The 22,566-nt window shown below is 36.9% G+C and overlaps 1 protein-coding gene and 2 long non-coding RNA genes across 7 annotated transcripts; 1 reads left to right on the top strand and 2 right to left on the bottom strand.

The window, feature by feature from the left end:
• The first annotated feature begins 4,803 nt into the window (after positions 1 to 4,803).
• On the top strand, positions 4,804 to 8,219 carry LOC149118263 (uncharacterized). The gene is made up of 3 exons (XR_016208180.1): positions 4,804 to 5,036; positions 5,276 to 5,349; positions 6,291 to 8,219. It is a non-coding gene; the product is annotated as an uncharacterized LOC149118263 (long non-coding RNA).
• LOC110045653 (uncharacterized) lies at positions 8,152 to 18,613 on the bottom strand. 5 transcript variants are annotated; one of them, XR_016208173.1, is made up of 5 exons: positions 18,216 to 18,613; positions 17,598 to 17,841; positions 17,381 to 17,475; positions 14,918 to 14,974; positions 8,152 to 8,945 (listed from the first exon to the last, which is right to left on the bottom strand). It is a non-coding gene; the product is annotated as an uncharacterized LOC110045653 (long non-coding RNA). The 5 variants fall into 5 exon arrangements; XR_016208174.1 differs by having other exon boundaries at positions 17,774 to 17,841; XR_002296274.2 differs by having other exon boundaries at positions 17,381 to 17,841.
• A 1,077-nt stretch (positions 18,614 to 19,690) lies between these two features.
• Positions 19,691 to 22,078, bottom strand: LOC110045761 (galanin receptor 2a-like). The gene has a single exon (XM_020751392.2). It carries the CDS (start codon positions 21,968 to 21,970, stop codon positions 21,023 to 21,025), a length of 948 nt encoding a protein of 315 aa, XP_020607051.2. The 5' UTR covers positions 21,971 to 22,078; the 3' UTR covers positions 19,691 to 21,022.
• Positions 22,079 to 22,566: the final 488 nt, after the last annotated feature.

Below are 22,566 nucleotides of genomic sequence, written 5' to 3'. Positions count from 1 at the left end.
ACCATCATCAAAAGCCCTTCATAACTTATGTTTAGGGCAACTGTACCAGACGCAGTTGTCATAAATTGGGTATCGAATGTTTGGTCAGATCGTAGATAGGGTAACAAAAATCGAAGATTTTGGTCATAAATAGGGTAAGGGTTTTTTGCAAAGTTGGCCGCACACCCCCACCCGATTTTTCTGGGAGTACCTTTCCCCCCTCCCCCCAGGTGGGGTTTGTAAGTCACGGACGCAGGAATATCAGGTTAAGGAGACTGACGAACAATCTATGCACGAAACAAACATGATTTTTACAATTTTGGTTAATCTCACTGTCAGCAGACGTTCTTGCTTACGCAGAATTTTTATTAATTAATTTATTAATTCATTTGTATATATTAACAATATCTACTTCACATTTAGAATACTTACAAATACTACTTAAAATACAATGGGATACAAGAAAAAACTACATTAATAAATACGTAATTAAATTCATTACGGTAAATTGCAAAACGTTGCGTTATATCCTACAGAGTACGAAGAAAAGTAAAGTACAGTTCTAAGGTACAAGCTTCATCTGCCTGTGCAGGTGCGCAAGATTGCGCGGGTTTTATCTGCCTGCTTACGCATATTACTTTATTCCCAGCCTTTCTTTGACGGCTGCAGAAATAAGCACTAGGCCGGGGGTGGTACAAAACGCCTAAATTAGCTCTCTATATTTCTCTAGGCTCTAAATGTACACACGACTAAGTGTATGAAGTACAAAGCAGTTCATAACAATTTTCTATGTAAAGTAAATCTTTATTTCTACAGGGTGGCCAATTCAGCTCGAAGGCTGGTATCTATAGGGGCCTTGTAAACAGTAAACGATAAAATAATATAAAATGGGGTAAAATAATTGTCGTCGGATGATTAGCCTCTTCAGGCGTTCAGTTAGTTGGGGCGCAGCGCGAAAAATGGTGCAAGAAAAAAATATGGGAGAAGCGCAGAGCAGGAAGATCAGAGAACTCCTGTAAGCATTGTTAACAAAAGTTCCTTCCGCCCACTTTGCCTTTAACATGACGACTGATTGTCGGGGGTATGTGGTTTTCAAGGTGACACTCATGGTCTACACTTCTACAGTTCGTGACATCTCAGTATATTTACTTTTTATTAATTAATTCCAGTCTTCTGCTCTTTTCTGCTTCGCAGTGAAGTGCTTTATGTGCTACAGCGCATTTCCTAGGTGAGGAGTTTTTAAAAGACATGCGCTCAGGAATGATGAGATATTTTCAGACTGTCTGTAACTTGATGTCGGTATAATGATCAAATTGTTCGCTTGTTCGATTATTCCCCGCTTTTGGGCCCAGGTGAAACACCGTACTTCTTGAGACAACCGAATTTTTAACTCGGCAAAATTAACAATTTCGACTCTTTGTAATTGGACACCCTTGCCATTAGCAAGTCAGTTACGTGGGCTGTAATAGCTTCCTTCTTATGAATGTTCCCTGCAGTTTTTACAACTTATGGAAAACAATACTGACTTTTACGCTCAAAAGAAGTTCTTATCACGCAATTTTAGGCAATTTCAGCACTGATCAAATGGTCATAGAATTAACTAAAATATCACAAAAACGGCTCAAAGCTATAGAAGCTTATAGAAGACCTCAAACAAAACACAGGAAAGCCTAGAAGGGACATAAATGGACAAGACTGGAGAAGATTAAAAATGGGTTGTATTTGGGTAAATTTGAAAAACGTCGGCCCAACTTTTTTCAAATTTATATCAGTTTATATCAAAATGTCATTTACACAGCTGGAAAATCATTCTCAGTTGTTATGTGGCCGTGATTTTGCAAATGAAAGACTCTTGCTCTGTCAATTTGACGTTTAGAGCTCATAATTAACAAAATTAAACAAAATTACACGAAATAGCGTGACCTAGCCCCTTCAAGGACGTTCGCGCTCAAAGATGTAATAATGGACTCTAAATTACCTATAACTGATGCAAAGCTTCAGGGTTTAGTTTGAATGCTTTTGAGCTCAGCCAAGAAATAAACCTGACAAGCTATTAAAGCTTTCGATACTCGGGCAACTTTCGGGCTAAATTGTTAAATAAAGGCTAACTACTATTGTTAGAAGAAATTCAATCGTTAGAGAGGCTACAAATTACATAGAGGTTAGTCTCCATTAGTTCTGTCATTTCCTTTATAGCACATAAAGATAGGTTAGTCTGTCAATACAACTACATTGCATGTGCATATAGGTACCGTTAAATCTTCTAACCACGTCATATGGAGTCCCTCTGTAGCCCAGTGGTTACATTTCCGAGCTTCGGTTCTGAAGGGCCAGCGTTCAACGCCCACAGGGGGACTCCAATTTTTGTTTTCGTATTTTTGTATGACTGAAGAGTTTTCATTTTCATACAATTTTCGTTTTTTCTTTTTGAACTAAGTTTTCGTTAAAAATTATTTTTAAAAAAATGACATCCTAAACCTGGCTGATCGTAATATACCCATGTAGCCATGCTTTATTTGCTTTAAGCCCTCTCTCTTAGCTCGTAACCTATAGGTGAAGACTTCGAAAAGTACGCGTCACATTTAAAATTTAAAGGTTTCGTTGTTTGGAAAAGATGTAATAATGGACTTTTAATTACTCTATAACTGATGCAAAGCTTTTTAAAAAGCTTCAGGGTTTAGTTTGAATGCTTTTGAGCTCAGCTCAGAGATAAACCTTATAAGCCATTGAAGATTTCCTCGGGCAACATATGGCCTGAATTGTTAAATAAAGGCTAGCTACTATTGTTAGAAGAAAGACAATCGTTAGAGAGGCAACGAATTACATAGAGGTTAGTCTCACTTAGTTCTGTCGTTTCTTTTTTAGCACAGTTTCCAAAGATAGGTTAGGCTGTCAGTACAACTACATTGCATATGCATATAGGTACCGTTAAATTTTCTAACCACGTCATATGGAGTCCCTTTGTAGCCCAGTAGTCACATTTCCGAGCTTCGTTTCGGAAGGGCCAGCGTTCAACGCCCGCAGGGGGACTCCAATTTTTGTTTTCTTATTCAGTGTGTATTACTGAAGAGTTTTCTTTTTTATACAATTTTCTTTTTTTCCCTTTGAACTAAGTTAGCGTTAAAAATTATTTTAAAAAATGACATCCTAAACCTGGCTGATCGTAATATGCCCATGTAGCCATGCCTTTATTTGCTTTGAGCCCTATTTCTTAGCTCCTAAACAATAGGTGAAGACCTTGAAAAGTACGCATCACATTTGGAACTTAAATTTTTTTTCGGTTTGGAAAAGATGTAATAATGGACCTCAAAATACTCTATAACTGATGCAAAGCTTATTAAAAAGCTTAAGGGTTTGGTTTGAATGCTTTTGAGCTCAGCCCAGAAAATATCCCTATAAGACTTATAAGCCATTGAAGCTTTCCTCGGGCAACTTATGGCGTGCATTGTGAAATAAAGGCCAACTACTATTGTTAGAAGAAAGACAATCTTTAGAGGGGCTACAAATTACATAGAGGTTAGTCTCCCTTAGGTCTGTCATTTGTTTTATAGCACATTTTCCAAAGATAGATTAGGCTGTCAATACAACTACATTGCTTGTGCAAATAGGTATTTGCGCAGCAGACCCACTTCTACAAAATATGACCAAGATCGTTTGCCTCCGTTTACTCACCTTCGATATTTTTAACTATAAACCCCTCTAGGCCATGCTAAATTACATGCGCCAGGGTAGTTTTCCTCACACTTTATCTCTGAAACGAAGTCGGTGACCCTTAATTATTTTTGCATTTCTGACACAAGTAACTCATTATTTGACTGTAGTAAAAATTAAAAAAACAATCTATTGACTGGAAAATTTTCGCGTGAACATCCTTAATCTCGAAAGCTGTTATCGATCAATTAATTAATTAATTAATTTTGAATTTACTCGCGCGCGATTACTCCCTGAGTTATACTCCACTTGGTCCAATTACTATTACTAATTACTTTACGCACGAAACTTTCAGTAGCTGTTCATTAGTCTCGTTCAAAAAGTTTGCCAATGATGTTTTAACGGCGTCTGCTGTTACTCCACCATGTCACTCCACATTGCCATAGCAACCGCATTGAGGTATGCACTTCGAGCTAAGTTTCGTCTTTTGTAAGAGAATTCTTTGTATTTCCAGTTTTTATGAGCAGTGTTGCAGAATAAGAACTTTCTGCATTGCATCATCATTTTGGATTAATTTTCCATCACTTTACGCTATTTTCTGCCCTTCTGATAAAATCGTAAATTCCAAGATGGCGGATCCAAGATGGCGGATTTAATGACGCCTTGGCGTTATAAACATCTCATTTTAGAGAGGGGACCCTGGGAACGAGGTTGTTTATCTTTTTAATCAATATGGGGTATCCACTAAACGCAAAATAATTTACGTGTCCTTTGTCAGAACGAAAACTCACGTGTAAGACAAATTCCAACCTCTTCCCCCCTGTACAACATTGGGGGTATGAGTTGCTTCTGCACGTCGAAGTGTTAATATTTTTTTTGAAAGATATAACATATTATAATTATTCATATTCCACAAGAAGCTTCTGTCTCTCCCCGTTCATCCCACTTAGATAAATAAAAACCTCTGGTATAAAGAAAAAAAAAAAAGAAGAAAAACTCTTGATATATAAACTTGCCGCTCTAGCTTTAATGGAAAAAAGTCATCCAATCAAATAATCGGAGTAAAAATGACCATGCGGCGCGTGCTCACAAAAATTTGAACATTTGAATTGCAAACTATTCATGTGATGAAACTTTTGCCACGTCGCGTTCGTTGGTCGTACTACTCTTGGCCATCCACGTTCAGAACTTCAGCAAGCAGAAATCCTTTTTTCTCGTTACTCGTTGCCACAAAATCTATCAACATTCAGTGTAGGATATGCCCGTACATCAGGGGCTGCTACTGAACAAAAATACCTACAACAAGAAGTTCACTTCAAGGTAACTTCTCAAGCAAGTGGTTCGCACGAAGCAGAGATGCGAAAGCGCTTTCTCGGGAAATTAAATGGTTGCTGAGTCCTCCTCAGGTAAGAAGTCTACTCTCAAAGTTATGCCGGATGTTCTAGAGATCCTTTTAGGCATTTCAACTTCTGGGAAACAGCTACACAAAACCCAGGACATGATGTGGGCTAAGGTTATTTAATAAATAATTTCAACTACTTGGAGGGGATGGGGAGAAGAGGGTAAATTGTCCAACATGATTTTAAAGCTTTATTGTTGTTTTTAAGAACGTGAGCACTTACGTAGTTTCATTATCCTTTTTTAGATTGGAATTACTGCAACGAGGAGAATGATGAACTCGATCGTCGGAAGAAATTCTGCTCAGCTCTTTCAACAATGGTGAGCTCTTGGTTCTTGGTAATAATCACAGACAGTACAAAGGCAGGGGATCTGGCGGTTTCTTTTTGTCAAATGTTCGTTCAAACATTCGCGACCTTTTCCGAGTTTTATTGTCCGATCAAAAAACAGCACGAGCACTCGAGAATACTTCGAAATTGTCACGGCTTTATAGTACGTGCTATCAGTTGCTTACCACCTTAAACTTTAAAACTGCAGGAATGTAGTAATTCTAGTTCCTTATTTATACTGCGGATGAAAAATTCTTTGTTGCAATCTCCTCAAGTTTTACTACAGCCTCTATACGCTCGTATCAGACGGTGGTGACCTTGAATGACCTTCAGTAGCCCGTGTGTACGCTGGCCGTCATGTCGATTTTAACATTATCAAGTGATTTCCAGAGGAGCAAACACCAAATCCTTGTTATTTCATGCTTTCTAAATATAAACTTGAATTTGAGATATTTCTAAAGCCTTTGTACGAGAGGATCTGGACTGCTGCATTGAACGCTCCCAACAATTCCAGGTGACCTTGAATGACCTTCAACAGGCTGTTAATTTTTTCATTCTGATGCAAATTAGCAAATTGATTTTATTCTATTCCAACAACTTGAAACTGGAAGACATCTGCCAAATGCTAATCTGAAGATATGACTGATCATCGAAGCTAGTTATACACAAAACAAATATATTAGTGAGTCGAGATATAATGCGATATTTAGGATCAAATGCTAAACTGCAATCGTAGTAGCTATCAGAAATAATACAAATCTATTTCCACAAGAAAAGAGTAAATTATTTAGTTCCTTGTAGCTTTGACGGGTAACTATAGTTTGCATCTTTCCATGCATTGATATTGCGAATTATTCAGAACAGGTCTTGATGAATGAGACCGAATTTAAAGCAAAACACATTGTTAACACGAACGGGTTTTATTTTTTACAGAATGACGCCTCTTTTAGCATTTTCGCGAGACCCAGTGACAGATTCTCATGGATGTTATGCTCCCATGGATGTTCGTGGACACCAGATGTCGAAGGATAAGAAGAAGAGACCAAATGTTCGTTGTATGTGGTCCGTTACGTAAAGAACAACATTTACAGCAAAACAACATTAAGTTTTTTTTATTTCCAAGAACAATCAGGACATCAAATTTCGTCTTTCAAACTGTCAGGTGAAGAGACTTACACTAGGGAATACTGTCTTGATCTACTACCAAATTCTCATAACTAATGGTAAAAGAAATGTATGCTATTCGGTGACGAGAATTAAGATTTCGCCCATAGGTGCGCGCGGACCCATGTTATTGAAACCAAACCGAGTCGACCTAAACGTTTCGTCGCTCTTGTAACTTGATAAAAATGTTTTCGTTAAATTTCTTTTTTGGTTCTTTACGGCGCTGTTAATTTAGAATATTTCAAAGTCTAAAACATTGCTTTACATTTTTCTACCAGACCGACTCCTAAATTTATTTACGCCATTTAAATTTTTGAGGTTTTTCGTTTTCTATTTTAAGGCGCCATTGATTGTGAATGTTTCCAAAAGATCTCGCAGTATTTCTTTTCTCCAGAGACCAAATTTACTGATGGTCATGCACCTTTATGTAAATTTTTAAAGAAATTTCGTCATGCTTTTTACGGCGCAATTAATTGTGAATGTTCTAAAAAATCACGCCGTACTTTTTTTCTACCAGAGTTCTAAATTTGCTGGTGGTCCTGCAGTTTTAGTTCAATTTTTTGAAGTAATTTTGTCATCTTTATGGCGTAATTAATTGCGAGTGTTCTAAAAGATCTCGCCGTACAGTTTTTCTTCCAGAGAACTATTTTCATCTTATGTTAATTTTTTTGCTGTCGTTTCGTACATTGCATTTTAAATTAAGGCCCTGTTTACAAGCAGGTAGGGTAACGCTAGCATTAGGGTTAACCTACCTCCTTGTAAACAGGGCCTAAGGCGCTATAAATAATTGTGAATGTTTTTTTTTTCAAAATCTCGCCGTAATATTGTCGTTTTGCATATCAGTCCTTTTTTTTTTTGAGTAACTTCGTCCTCTATGAATGTTGCTGAATTTCTCAACGAACGTTTTGAAATGCTAGATTTTCCAGTAAACGGAGTGAAAGAATTTACGATATATCCTACAGCAGACAACTCAAATTATATAATATTGTCATTGCACAAATCTCGAACTAACAGAATTATTCGTGGGGGTCAACATTGAGTTTCTAGCCGAATTTTCTTTTCATTCAACTTACTATGACATTTTCGTTTGGTTTCCTTGCGTTTAGCTTGAATTCAACGCATTGAAAAATTTAACATGTTATTGACTTTAGAGAAAATTGTTAGCAAATCTGGCTTGATTTGTTACTAGAATTTTTCATTAATAAAAGTGAATAGGGTGTTCTTTAAAATTTGCAGTATAGATTTTTTCTTCAATCTGTAATTTCAGTTTTGACTTTACAACACTTGTAGATATTTTCAATTTTTCTTCATTGCTGTAATTACTAGTTAGAAATTTATCAGACTTAGTAAGTAGGTTTTAATATTTGCAGTAACATTTTTTCCTTCAATCTGTAGTTTCAGTTTTGACTTCAAAATACTTGTAAAAATTTGTTATTTCCCTTCATTGCTGTAATTACTAGTTAGAAATTTATTATACTTAGTTCTAATTGTGAACCGTTTTAAATAATTACTTTGGTCTATAGATACAGAGAAATTTTACGACTCGTAAAATTACTCTGCATCCATTGACCTTAGTAGTTAGTTAAATAGTTCTCATACTTGTAAATATATACTCAATAAAGATCACAACTTGTAAATCAGTTATCAATTGAATACTTTATTGAATGGAAATAAAGAAACAATATTGTAATCAACAAATGAGTCTTATGTCACTTAATAAAAAAAAAATGCGCGCTTTTAAAGGGGCCTGGAAACTAGTCGAAATGTAGGCTATCTCTTTTACTATTTTTTGACTATGTAGGGTTGCCGACGCGGAAAAACGTTCTGCACTTTTAAACAAGGTCTAGTAACAAGTCAAAATAAAGGCAGAATTTTGATGGGCAAAATCTGACTGCAAACTGCAGAGATTTTTTCCCGCCAAAAGACTTAGTTTATTTTTGACAAATGTCTAGACTCAATTTAAAGCGCAGACTTTTTTCCCGCCAAAAGACTTAGTTTATTTTTGAAAATTTTCCAGGCACAGTTTAAAAACGCATACTATTTTCCCGCCAAAAGACTTAGTATAGTTTTGTCAAATCTCTAGCTCCATTTACAGACTGTAAAAGCGCAGGCTTGTTTAATTTCCCGCCAAAAGACTTAGTTTATTTTTCAAAAATTTCCTGGTAAAAGACTTAGAATTTTTGAATAAAGGCAAGCATACAATCTGTGTAACGTAGTTATTCTCGTTCCATAGTGTTCGTTTTCTTTTCCCGATACATTTCAACCTGATTAAATGTTCAACGTGTTTTCGCGTTCTTTATTAAACATATCTGTGCTTCAATAAGCAATGCAAGGAGAAAGCTCCACGATGAGAGAGCTTGCAGCAGCCTTATTATACAGAATCAGTCTACGACGCAGTTTAATGCCGGCTTGATAGGCGACTCCCTGCAAAATAAAGAAGGATAAAAATAAGCAATGAAGAAATTAATAAAGACAACGCCAATTTAATGGCGTAACATCACATTCAATTCCTTCGCAGCAAACATTAAAATTCTCTGCGATAGCGTGCACATCTTAGAGTGGTTTTACTTAACCCGTGAAATAGATAGTGGAATTTTACACGCCTCAACTTCGTATTAGTTCCTACTATCCCCCTATAGTTAGCAATTCTTTTGTTTTCAAGTCTTTGTTTTTGTATGCCACGCACTAATACTAATTAGCAGACAATATTACTCACTAACAAATAGTTTCTGTTTCACGGGTTCAGTAAAATCACTCCATGCTAAGCATTTTGCACATGACACAAACAACTTTGTAACGCTCTTGAAAACCTAAACATTGCGATGAAGCGCTGTTGAAAATTCGAATGCGAAAAACGAGACGTAACATTCACTACTTGGTTTTAATATCCACGATTTTGAAGCCACACATGCCAGAAAACAATTCAGGAAGTGATCAGCTTACCAAGTCGTTGGTGCAGATAACGATATAACTTTGAACGAAATCGTAAAAGGCATACTTCTAACAATAGGTGTTTGTCTAAAAATGCAAACTCTCTCTGTTAATATTGTCCAAGAGTTTGTATGAATTAACTTACAAGACGGGTGAGGAGAAATAACTTTATGATGTTTCACTATTTACGTACGTTCAAAATAAGGCTATTTTTATTAATTGGCACTATCGGATTCCTCGTCTGAAATCTATATTCAGTATTTCCATTCCTCGAAACAAAATGATTAATATATAAAAGACATATTGAACAAGCCAAGAATTTTTCTTCCAAAATTAGGGAGCTTAAGCAGACCACGACGACGAAGGCAACGAGAACGTCACCAAAAAAAAAAAAAGTTTAATGAGCAGAACAATAGCTGGGCACGTGCTTTGTAAATCTTTGTACATTGCTATGCTGTCCTCTGCGAAACAACAACGTGAAATGACCAAGTTTTGGGTATTCTGAAAAACGTGAGCCACGACAGCTAATTTTTCGTATTTTCTTCTAGAATTGTTCGCTGGCGTTACATCTTTAGCTTGAGTAAGGTTTTACACCGCTCGGCTTGCAGAACAGTTCTAGATAATTGCGAAATTCAAAAGTAAAATTTAAGTCAATTTTTTTCCATCCGTCGTCCTTGGCGTTGCCGTCGTCATTGCTTAAGCAAAGCCCAAATTGTACAGCGTAAATCGTACATCAAATTTTGCCAACGTCCAAAAACAACAACAACAGTCAACTAAATTTCCATGCGTAAAACTGTTTCAAAGTTCTGCTTTCTTAATAACCTTTCAGCATTTCCTCATGTATAAGATTGAAAGTCATTATTTTGTTTTTCAAAATAAAACGTTGATACAGCGGTGATTAGCTATTGAATAGTAAGAAAAAGAAAATATGGCCTTTCGGCTACTAAAGAGATTATTTACAGAAATTCTTGTTAAGCCCGTGCTTAATGGCTTAAAGGCTAGCTACGCCCCTGATGTTGAACAAACCAAATGAGTAATAAAGGTCTAATTTTCTGGAAAGAAATTATTCACGTTAATACTGGTTCGCAAAGATCATTACTAGTAAAGACTGACCACTCTACCAAAAAATACGTTTGAACAGGAATTGAAAATGAAAAATCTAGCAAGCACACATAACATTATAACATTTCGAAGTCTGAGCGATACTTGCATACTAAACATAGGTACGATGTCCTGGGGCATAGAAAAAGATTTACGCGAAAGAGTTAAGAATAAAAACTGGATTAAGAAAACGTAATTTTGAATTTTCCAGTTAGGACTATTACTTCCGAGATCTGAATTGTGTGTAAATCACCTATTATACCGAGGTAATCAATCACAAATGCAATACTCTGAATTCTAAGGCGTATATACAGTTAAAGAAACGCGCAAAAATAACGTAACCAATATTCAAGTGCACTGTTTACTGTAAGGTCGCGAGGAACCGATATATGTAATAGAAACCTCAATCTACAAAGAATCTGGTTGAAATCTCGTGATCAACCTACATTTTGACAGAAAAATTCATAGCGACAGAACTAATTCAGAGTCACTGCCATCTTCAAGAAGACTACACAACCTATTATGATTTGGGCAGTTATACGTAACAAAAACACGCATCAAAAAACGATAACGTTTTCAACTGAAGAAATAAAAACGATAGCTATGTTTATACACAAGCAGGGCATGATGCAGTTGGTCAACCGAGATATCTGTTAGACGTAATTTATATCAAGACCAACCTCTAAGGGTTTTCTTGTTAGAGATTTTCTGAATGAAAAGATTCAACTTCAGTTTTAAAGATAAGCCTGTTGCGTCCTTTTATTTCTGTTATTTTGGTTCTAGCTGAGTCAATCTTATTGTCTGAGTGTTTTAATTCAGGTCTCTGTTGAAGGAATCGAGGACATCGACCTAACTTAACTTCACACAGATTAATAGAATTTTTTTTACTTTTGCCCACGAAAAACTATCACCATTTGCTGCTGAAACACCACGGAAAGCTACAATCCCGTAAAAAGTAGTTTGGATAATTAAAAATCTTAGGAAAATCAATGCTGCTACTATGGTCTATTATGAACTATAAAAACACATCGCCAATCGCAAACTATGGATTTTGAAGGGAATATTTTTGCCACATATTGTATACACAATATCCAAAGGAATGAAAATAGAACTGTACATTGAATACGTTTTTTTTTTTTTTTTGTCTGACTAAACCTGTTTATTTTACATGTTCCTTATTCCTCTGTTACGGAGAAGTACTGAGAGAGAGGTGAAAAGTAAATTGTGTACAATGGTGTAAAATAAAATGGTGTAAAATAAAATAAAAACTTAGATCAGCTGAATTTCACTCGTACACAACTAAGAAATACAGTGACGACGAGGGGCAAAGAAAAAAAAACTGAGAGGAAAAATAGCTAGTTATCATTACAGCTTGAGGTTGTAGTACAGAAACAAAAAACAGACCAAAGGCATGTGGTACATTAAAAGTAAAATGAGTTATGCATATGACAGGAGATTAGAAATAGATTAATGGGTGGGAGATAGATAACCCTATAGAAAATATAATCTAAAATATTAATTAAATCCTCATATATCCTGTAAGAGGTTTCCACTTCTTTGTGTCTCCACTTTTTGTTTCTATCTCATATTGTGATTTGAGTGTGTATATGAAATGCGTAAGATTCGGATGATCATCTTTTGTTTTAGCGAGCTATATGTGATATCGTGCTAAGAGAAAGCAGTAATTGATAAGAAGCGCAAATTGAGAGATATCTGGCCTCAGACCCAAAGCAGTAATATTTGTCAAAGCATAATCTCTAGGAAGTAAATTTAAGTTTTTCAGCCATTCAGTAAGTTTATTCCAAAAGTGAGATGTTTGGCGGCATAACCAAAAAAGATGAATTATTGACTCAGAGGAAGTGTGACAAAAACTGCACTTTTCATCGCTCTGTAGACCTATTCTAAATAAAAGTTATTGGTTGGTACACGTCTATGTAAGAATTTAAACTGAAACTCTATCAGCTTAGTGCTCTTTGTGCATTTTTTAGCTAAAAGATAAGCAGCAGTCCAATTTATGTTGTCATTTATTGGTAGGCCACAATCCTCTAGCCACTTCTTTTGACTTGACTCTGGGGTTAAACTCTTGTTGCTAATCAGTTTTTTATATATTAATGTAGTTGCTTTTTTGACTTGTAAAATTCTTGTGGCTCATATTCGTGGTCGGTGTTCTGTAAATCTTGAAAATTAGAATCAGTCCGAAGAGACTTTACAGCCGATATTAATCCGCAGAAGCTGAGAGGGCGAGGGTCTATTTCATACTTACAGCGGAAATCATTTAACGAGAGAAAGTTGTTGTCCGGTCCTAAAAGATGTTTCACCCGAGTTATTCCCTTAGTGAACCAATTTTTTAAAAAACTGTTTTGTTGGCTATCTTTATTAGGGAGTTATGCCAAATTTGTTGATCCAGAAAGTGATCTTTCGATGTTATTTCAGGTTCAAAGTTAACTTCCACCCAGATTCCTAACAGTTCTTTTAAAAAGGCATCCGAAGTTGTTATTGTCGATAAGGTGTCTCTAACGTTGAGGTTGTAGGAAAAAAAGTTTTGACAGCCATATTTTTTTAGGGTTATATCAAAAAAGATTTTCCATTTTCCCTTATTTTTGTTATCTAAATATTTTTTAATCCATGTGGTTTTGAGGGATTTATTGAAGGAACTAATATCAATCATTTTTAGGCCACCACCACCGAAATCATTGATCATTACCTTCCGTTTTATCTTGTCGCCTTTACCATTCCATAGAAAAGTGTAGAGTAAATCATTTATTTCTTTTAAAACCCTGTAGTTTGAGCGAAGAGGCGAGAGTAGATAAACCAATTGGGAGACCACTAGTGATTTGATAACAGTGATTTTCCCTAACAACGTGAGTCGGCGGTATTTCCAGCATCTTAGGATTTCTTTCACTTTTTCAAGTTTCTCATTGTAGTTTAAAGAGGCAGACAGTTCGGGATCTGTTGAAATCCATAGACCTAGGGATTTTAGTTTGTCTTTTGGCCATTTAAGTTCTTTTCCTGATAACAGAATTTTATCATTACCAATACTTGCGCCAATCCATAGAGCTTCCGTTTTCTTATCATTGAGTCTGAGGCCAGAGACTTTGCTGAAATCGTCAAGCATTGCAAGGGATGAAAGGAGAGATTCACGCGACCCGTCTAATATAAGTGTTGTGTCATCGGCATACTGACTTAACTTAATTTCCACATTATTTACAGAGATTCCCTTTATATTAGTATTTTTCCTAATTGCCGTGGTCAGCACCTCTGCCGATAGGATAAATAAGTAAGGTGAGAGCGGGCAGCCTTGCCTAACAGCTCTTTGAATCTCGAATACGATTTTTTTTGGTTGTTTACTGTCCCCTTCTTAGTCGTACTTGAGAACGGCAAAATTGTCGCAAAATCTGACTTGCTTTTTCAATAAAAGCTCTTACTTACCCCAATCGATTAGCTCAAAAATAACTGATGAAAAATAACATTCGAAAGTAAATAGGCAGCTATTTGTAACGTCTTTCCAGGTTAAAAGCTTGTGCAGGGTAAAAAGTAGCTAATCGAAACTCTTAAAATTGAGGCGGGTCAAGAAAACTCCCCCAGATACCCTTCCACTCCAAAGTGTACGTCCGAGATTGATGCACGCCTTTCTCTTAAAACGTCTTTTGTTATACGTATGGCTAGTCATACACCCTTCAGGAGCTGAAACTATCGTTAAGACTGAATTCTATGAGAAGGCTGACAATAGCTAGAGTTTCTACATTTTGGTCGTTGACCTGATGAGAACTTTCCTTTAAAAGACCAGCGGTGAATCTCGATCTGTCACCAAAGAGATGTCTTGATTGCCTCGAAACTTTTGCGCTGAATATAGCTTAATCTGGGTCGAAATGAAAATGACCTATTAACAGTGTACTGTGAACGTCAGCGATAATTTGAAAATCGGTTATTAAAACGAGAAAAACGGTTGATTTAAAAGACCTTCAAATGCAAGAAATTTCCCAACATTTTCGAACGAGAAGAGACTATATGACGCGTAAAGTTAAATTAAATGCCATCATTTCCTTATAATACGATTTTTCATATTTGGAGCATTTAAACTTTAAACCATCCACAAAAAATAAATGAGAATATATATTTAAAAAAAATAAACACGATTCCACGATTCCCGAATCTCAATAAACCAACAAGAACCTCGTGGCAAATATACGTAATGGACCGTCCAAAAGAAGAAAAACGCGCATGCCCAACTCGCAATTGTTTTCGATTTTTTTACCTGACTAGTTAGTAACACAAAACCAAAGCAATTTCAGATTACTTTAGACACTCGATTGCAAACGGCTCTAACCTAAGTGAATAAAACACGAATAGGATTGCGAACTTACCTCATTGAATCTCGTTGGTACCACAGAAATGGATCATAATCATTGCGTTGACCAGCTCTGCAAAAATTCCACAACAAGAACAGTTAAAAGGGTAAATTTAAGCATCAATATTTCCAGTTACTGTTTCATAACATAAAGAACACGTTAAGTGGCTTGCTAGATATTACCACATAACATAACATTTTTCGGGCTAAGTGGCACAGCACTGCTCAAGCAGTCAGTCAGTCAGCCCATCCGTCCGTTCGTACGTCCGTCAATTATAAAGTCAGTCGGTACGTTCGTTCGTCCTTCATTCGTTCATTCATTCATTCATTCATTCATTCATTCAGTCAGTCTGTCAGTCGGTCAAGCAGTCAAGCACGTCATCAATCTATAAATCAAGTAAACAAGCTAGTAAGCAAGCAGTCAGTAAGTCACTAAGACAGACAAGAAGTCAGTCTGTCAGTTACTCAGTCAGTCAGTCAGTCAGTCAGTCAGTCACTTAGTCAGTCGGTCAGTCGGACAGTCTGTCAGTTGGTCATTCATTCAGTCAGTCGGCATTCATTCATTCATTCATTCATTCATTCAGTCAGTCAGTCAATCAGTTTGTCAGTCAAAAACTCAGTTAGTCGGTCGGTCGGTCGACCAATCAATCGATCGATCACTCAATCAATCAAGCAAGCAAACTAATACACAAACGCGCAGTCCGTCAGTCACCCAGGCAGGCTCGAAAGTAACCAGTCTGTTAATTACTTAGTCAGTCAGTCAGTTACTAATTTGGCCAGTTAGGCCAAAATATCAGTCAGTCAGCTAGTCGGCCAGTCAGTCAGTCAGTCATTCAGTCAGATAGTCATTCCTTAAGTCAGTCATTCAGTCAGATAGTCATTCCTTAAGTCAGTCAATCAGTCGGTCAGTCATTGAAGTAATCTATCAATCAATCAATCAATCAGTCAATCAATCAATCAGGCAGTCGTTCACTGAGTCAGTCAGCTGTCAATCAAGAAATCAAACAATCAGTCAGTCATCTAGTCGGCCAGTCAGTCAATCATTTAAGCACTCAATCAATCAGTCAATTGATCAATCGTTCAATTAATCAGTCACTTGAGCAGTCCGTCAGTCCGCAAATCCGTTAATCCAACAATCATTCCTGCTGTCAATCAATCGATGTTCCAAACAATCAATCAATCAATCTGCTATTCTGTCAATCAGAAAGATGGGCATGCAGTTATAGTGAGTCAGTCAGTCTTTTATGCAAAAGCCAGTCAGTCGGTTAGTCATAAAAGTAATAATTCAATTAACGAATCAAGCTGTCAATCCGTCAATCATTCAGGCCAGTCAGTCAGTCAATTAATCAGTGAGTCAGTCATTGAGGTAATAAGATCAATTAATAAATTAATCTGTGAGTGAGTAAGTTGTACAGGGAATCAATCAATCAGCCAGCTGATCAGTCCGTCAGTCGATCAATCAATCAACCAGTCATCCAATCATCAATTAGTCAGTCACGCGAGCAGTCCGTCTGTCACCTTTAGTGAGTTGGTCAGTCAGACCACGAGGACGTTACCCAGCTAGTCACTCAGTCAATCCGTCGGTCAGTCATTGAAGTAATAAATGAATAAATGAATAAATCATCAATCAATCAATCCAACAATCATTCAAGGTGTCAATCAATCAAACAATCAAGGTAGGTTGGCAGGCAGTAAGTGACTAGGTCAGTTGTTCATCCAGAAGTTACTTGGTCAGTCAGTCAGTCAGTCAGTCAGTCAGTCAGTCACTCAATCAGTCAAAAGTCAGTAAGTCAGCCATAGAAGAAATCAATCAATCAATCAATCAATCAATCAATCAATCAAGCTGTCATTCATTCATTCATTCATTCATTCATTCAGTCAGTCAGTTATTCAGCTAGTAGTCAGCTAGTCATTGAAGTAATCAATCAATCGATCAATTAATTAATCAATCAATCTGTCAGTCAGTCAGACAAGGATCGGAATCAAACAATCACTCAGTCAGTCAGTCCGTCAGTCAGTCAGTCTGTTAATCAATCAAGCAGTCAATCAATTTATCAATTACTCAATGGATCAATGAATCAATCGATTAACTAAATCAACTCAATTAATTGATTTATCAGTCACTCCTGCAGGCAGGCAGGCAGGCAGTCAATATATATATCAATCGATCGATCGATCGATCAATCAATCAGTCAGTCAGTCGGTCATTCAGGCAAATTATCCATCAGTGACTCAAGCAGGCAGGTTAGCATGCGCAAACAGTCAGTGAGTCAGTGAGTCAGTTATTCCCTTAGGCCATCACTCCGGAAATCACTCGATCAGTTAGCAGAAATGAGAATTTAAAGGAAATATTTTGTCACCAAAGACGCGGCTACATATACAATACAAAGATATTATTTATGGGTAAATAACATTATTATCGGTCCTCCTAGGTCTGTTTCCTTTTAATGATTCAGCAAAAGCAGGGAGAAACACATACCGTCATTTGCCATGTAACAATGAACTTTTAGTACGTACTCGATGACGTATAAAAGTTGTGCTCGTTCGTTGATGTCGTCACAGACTTTGTTTTACCTTGGATATCGCAAAGAAACAAACCAGAAGTGAGATGACTTACGTGTACCAGACTTCTGTTCCAATGCCGATTGACATACAAAAACAAACACGACACGACACATCTAGAAAATGATGCTCACCTTTGGTTTGATACCAGTGCGGATGATGTTCAAATGATTTTTGATTTGCGGTGTTTTTGCTCCCTCACATAAAGTGTAAACGGCCCAGTAGAGCGAAGAACAAAAATTTGAAACTGGAATCGCTTAAGTCAATCTTCTCTTCAAATGAAAACGACTGAATACTGTAGTTAACTTACCATTAAATGAAACTGTGAAGAAATGCAGGCTACAGGCCAAAGACTAAACTCCCCATACGTCCTACTACCTACAAGAAAAACACACAGTGATAAAACGACAACAACTACAACAGCAACAAAAAGTAGGGCAGAACTGATGCGAGTTTAATTATTTAAGCAGCTAATACTTGATCTCGACTTTTGATTGCCAAGATCACAGAATTGCATCAGTATCAAGTGATTTCTGGACTTTAAAAGTCAACCGGATTTTCCTTGAACGGAAAGGAATCTTAAACGGAATGTTTAGTTAGCAAGTAAGCTTAAAAGGAGCATAATTTCACTAACGCCGAACATTTTGACCTGAATGGCCGTGTAAACTGTACGTCTATGGTTGAAAGCGGAAAAAGTTTCAAAAAATATAAGTAGCAACTGCTTCAAAAGCGGTTTATGTGGTTCTACCAACCTGGCACAAGATCAAACGAAGACGCACCAGCCACATCGAAACCTTGCAAGCTCGACTGAATTTCCATTATTAAGCACGTGTACCTTGACTTCACGACAAACATATCGTTGTTTCTGTCCAATAATCGTTACCTGGCTATGGAGCATATCTGTCTCTTTCTACTAACGTCATAACTAGCGGTTTTACAAGATTAGGTTAGCGAATGTTTCTTTGTTTTTGATAAAAACGCCGACAGAACAAGAACCAACGAAGATGATGGTGAATAACTGAACATGAGATGAATAATTATCAGCATCAACACGTGCACTTTGAATAATTTGCAATGGAAAGTAGTTCGCGGTCGAAATAATACTGGTTGGCAGTCATAACGGCTATATTTTTCTTGAGACGATGATAGGAAAGGCTCCATAATATTATGCTACATTTAACTTAAGAGAGCTTTAGATGGATCAGAAACTTAGAGGTCAGAGTTCTTCGCGTTCGAGTGCGGGTGTTCAAAGAGGCGAAGCTGACTGAGGATTGGGAGGGGGTTGGGGAGGGAGAGGGGAGCAGAGCTTCTGCAGTTATGCAAGCAGCGAGGTAGGTATTGTTTACCTATCACCAGAAACAAATTTATTTAAATTGAGGGAAACGTTGGTGAATACCATACAAAGAGCGTGGGTAAGAGATTTCAATTCTCACTAGCCAATCAGAACATACAGTACTAAGGAACGTCTCTGGGTATTCTATGGCCTCGCTTTATCATCGATTAACGACAACGACAATAACAAAACCATGATGTGGCCATATATGATTTCATTGCATTGTTGCTTTTAGTAGGAAATCAAACTAGGAAAAAGGAAAGTGGGTGAACAGAAAGTGATGCGTACTTTCCACCAAGTTGTGCAAACCAATTCACTACCTTTGTCAGTTTGTTGTCTAATGTAATGAAATAAGAAATATCTCTATCAACAAAAGTGGTGATCTTTCCTTGCCAATATAAGGAAAATAACGCATTTTTTTTAAATAGACCGAAATTATAACTTTTGATGAAATAAAGAAAGAAAAAACACGCAAACTGCGGTGATAAACATGGTAATAAAACGCATGTTAAAAAACAAAGTGCATTTATTTGACGTTTCGTATGTTTCAACATACATCTTCAGAAGTGACCATTAGGAATAGAAGTAACAACTAAATTACAGTTTAAAATTTATTTTAAATTGTTATTTGGTTGTTACTTCTATTCCTAACGGTCACTTCTGAAGATGTATGTTGAAACACACGAAACGTCAAGTAAATGAACTTTGTTTTTAACATGCGTTTTATTTCCATGTTTATCACCGCAGTTTGCGTGTTAATTATTTCTTATCAAGCTACGATGGCCAAAGAAAAAGAGTATTAAAGAAAGAAAAACAGGGGAGAAAGAAGAAAAAAAAAAAAGAGAACTGAAATATGGAAGCTAAGGGAGGAAGAAACAAAGAAATAAATACTCATTATTAATTGGCGAGTATTGTATATTTTAAAATTGCACAGCTTCTCACAGATGGCCATTTTTTTCTACATTGTTCAATAGATAACTTTGAACTATTTATTTTCTCTTTTATCGTTATGTGTGTTATCATATACGACCATCTAATTACTTAACTATACTGGAGAGCAGCAAATTGAAATCTCAACCGGAAAAAGGATCTCGACGCAGATTTGCCTCATTCACTGAAGATGACAAGACTACTCAATATTTTTAAATAATTAATTTCTTCTTACAATACAACAATACGCTTAGAAAAAAAAAAAACGGAAGAACAGAGTACGGAAAATCGTCAAATGGGGATGATTTTTTTCCTGCTACTTCTACATTCTCGGAACTAGGATGAAAATACATGTAGATAAGGCCACCAGTATTGATCGCGAGAAATAGATAATTCGAATTGAAAGAGATGTTATGACAGTATAACTTAAAGGCTCATGAACAATAGTAGAAAATAGATTTCTCCTTAACTGAACTCCATCTGGAAACTCCAAAATCTATTACTGTGTTACGAAACAGAAGTGAATATTGAACGATCATCATCATCATCATCATCATCATCATCATCATCATCATCATAACAATAATAATAATAATAACAATAATAATAATAAGAAAAATAACGTACTTCATTAAAAATTCAAAGGATGACTTCTGTCTTAGAATCAAAAGATTGATGAAGTAGTGTTTGAATTTCGTCTCCGTTTAACTCCTGAGTGATTGGACTTCAAGTAAATTAACAATGACCATTGCATTTAATATCTCATACTGTCAGGTTCTTACTGATGTGGGCAAGATTAAACGCTGTCATAGGCTTTTAACAATAACAACATTAACCCCAACAAAAGGCAAGACAAAAAAAGGCTGAAGAGTGTCAACAATGAGTCAGAAGGTGATCTTGATGCGTGGTTAGAGTGAAAATGATAAAAATGGAAAAGTGAAAACTGACTTTGCCGAGAGAGTCCAGTTCTGAATTCGTAATTTAACCTTAACACATCACTATAAGAAAGAAATAAAAAGGAACAAAAACGAAGGAAAAACAATTCACATTTCTCCGGTAAACGTAGCTCTGCAAGGTAGAATCTTTTCCAAGCTCGTGCTTCCATATCCGCGGTATATGACATGATATATCAAAAGTGTTGGCACATCTTACGGCTCCTTGAAGTAAAGTTCTTCAATTGTCCTTCTTCCCGAATATAATTCATTAGGTTTCCTGTTTGCTACTCGCGTTAGCATCCGTGTAAAGCGCGTGTTAAAGTGCAACGTGTTTCCCTCAGCGCCACCATGGAATAGAGGATTATGTCCCTCGTTTGAGCCCCTGTTTGAATTCGGCAGAATATAAACCGTATATTACAGGATTGATGACAGAACTTGATAGTTGAAGTACTGCAGAGAGAACGGCAATTGTTGCGTGGTCCTTAACTCCGAGCGACTTCGTCAAGTCGTATAATTGTGGTACTCCTAAGCAGACCACAAAACCAAGGACTACCAACACAAGCATGCGAAGTGTCTTTCCCTTCGATTTCAAAGCGGCTTGATTAATGATGCGATTACGACTTTTTCTCCACAGGAAGACGGAGATTTTAGAGTAGGCTACAGTTATCATTACCAGCGGTACGAGAAATCCTAGAATGAAATAAATTAATGCCACTATTCTTTGAGCTGAACCTGCCCCTGACGAAACACACAAGTGTAAGGCGTAGGTATAGTTTGTTCCTTTGGCAGAGAGAGTGAAGTTGACGGCGTGCGTTCCATTTCCACTGCTGTGCATCTGCGGCAACGCGCATACAATGGAATATCCCCAAACAGCCAAGAGATATCGGTGGAATTTGGGTTTGTGTTTCAAACGCTGAAATGGTCTCGTGATGCTCTGATGCCTGTCGAAGGCGATAACAACCAAGCTTGTAAAAACTGCACTGTTGAACGTGTAGAGAAAGGTTTTGGCGACTTTACAGAACATCGTCGGCTTGGTTTCAAACGGGTAAAATATGGAAGCCCCCTGGCCGGGTACAATAATCAGGCGATAAGCAATGTCTGTAATCGAAAGATGAAAGAGCATGAAGTTTGAGAGGTGTTTCTTAAAGCGTCCGCCTCGAAGCATCACGACGCAAACAGTTATGTTAGCGATAAGTCCAATGATGACGAGACAGAGAAGAAAGACGCAAACGAACAAGAAAAGTGTCAGTGGTGATAACCACGAACTTGTCCATTGAATGGGAGAAGAAATAATGGCAGAAATGTTCATGATCTTGTAAAAGACGAAAGACCACTTCGTTTTGATCAGTTTGCGTTCAAAAGAAATTTAATTACCTTTCGTCGAACATTTAATCGTGTTAGAACGCAGTTGATAAACGGTCACTAGTAGCAACCAAGTACTGACGCAAATACTTAGATGATCTTCTTTAGAAATTGATCGATCCCGCTTTCATTTTTCCAGCCAGAGACTAATGGATTTGTCAACACCAGTGGAATCTAATTTTAATTCAATGCCGTTAGAGTTCATCCGGTCATTTTGGGCTGAAAAAAACTTCAAATTTTGCCTCACACTACGAATTTCACCTTTATTAAAAGAAAACGTTCGTAAGCCGAAACAAAATACTGTGTCCATGTTTTTTGGCGTTTAGGTTTTTCCTTTTATATGCAGTACTGTTTATTTTGGGTTTTTGACTGAACCGATTTGAGCGCATCTGGCCAGATTAAAAAGGATTTGGGTGAGAAAGACGGCGTTTTCTTAAAACTGACAGCTGTCGTGCTCAAGTATATTTAAGCTAAGGACAGCTTTGTCTGTCTCCAGAGATGTGCCGTAACAGCAGGGACTACAATAGGTCATTTCCAAGTTAC

Source organism: Orbicella faveolata, unplaced genomic scaffold, assembly GCF_042242905.1.
Source record: "Orbicella faveolata isolate gen_17 unplaced genomic scaffold, um_ofav_v1 contig_1, whole genome shotgun sequence".
NCBI lineage: Eukaryota > Metazoa > Cnidaria > Anthozoa > Scleractinia > Merulinidae > Orbicella > Orbicella faveolata.
The sequence above is the reverse complement of the archived record's forward strand: the minus strand, read 5'-3'. Positions and strand labels throughout refer to the sequence as shown.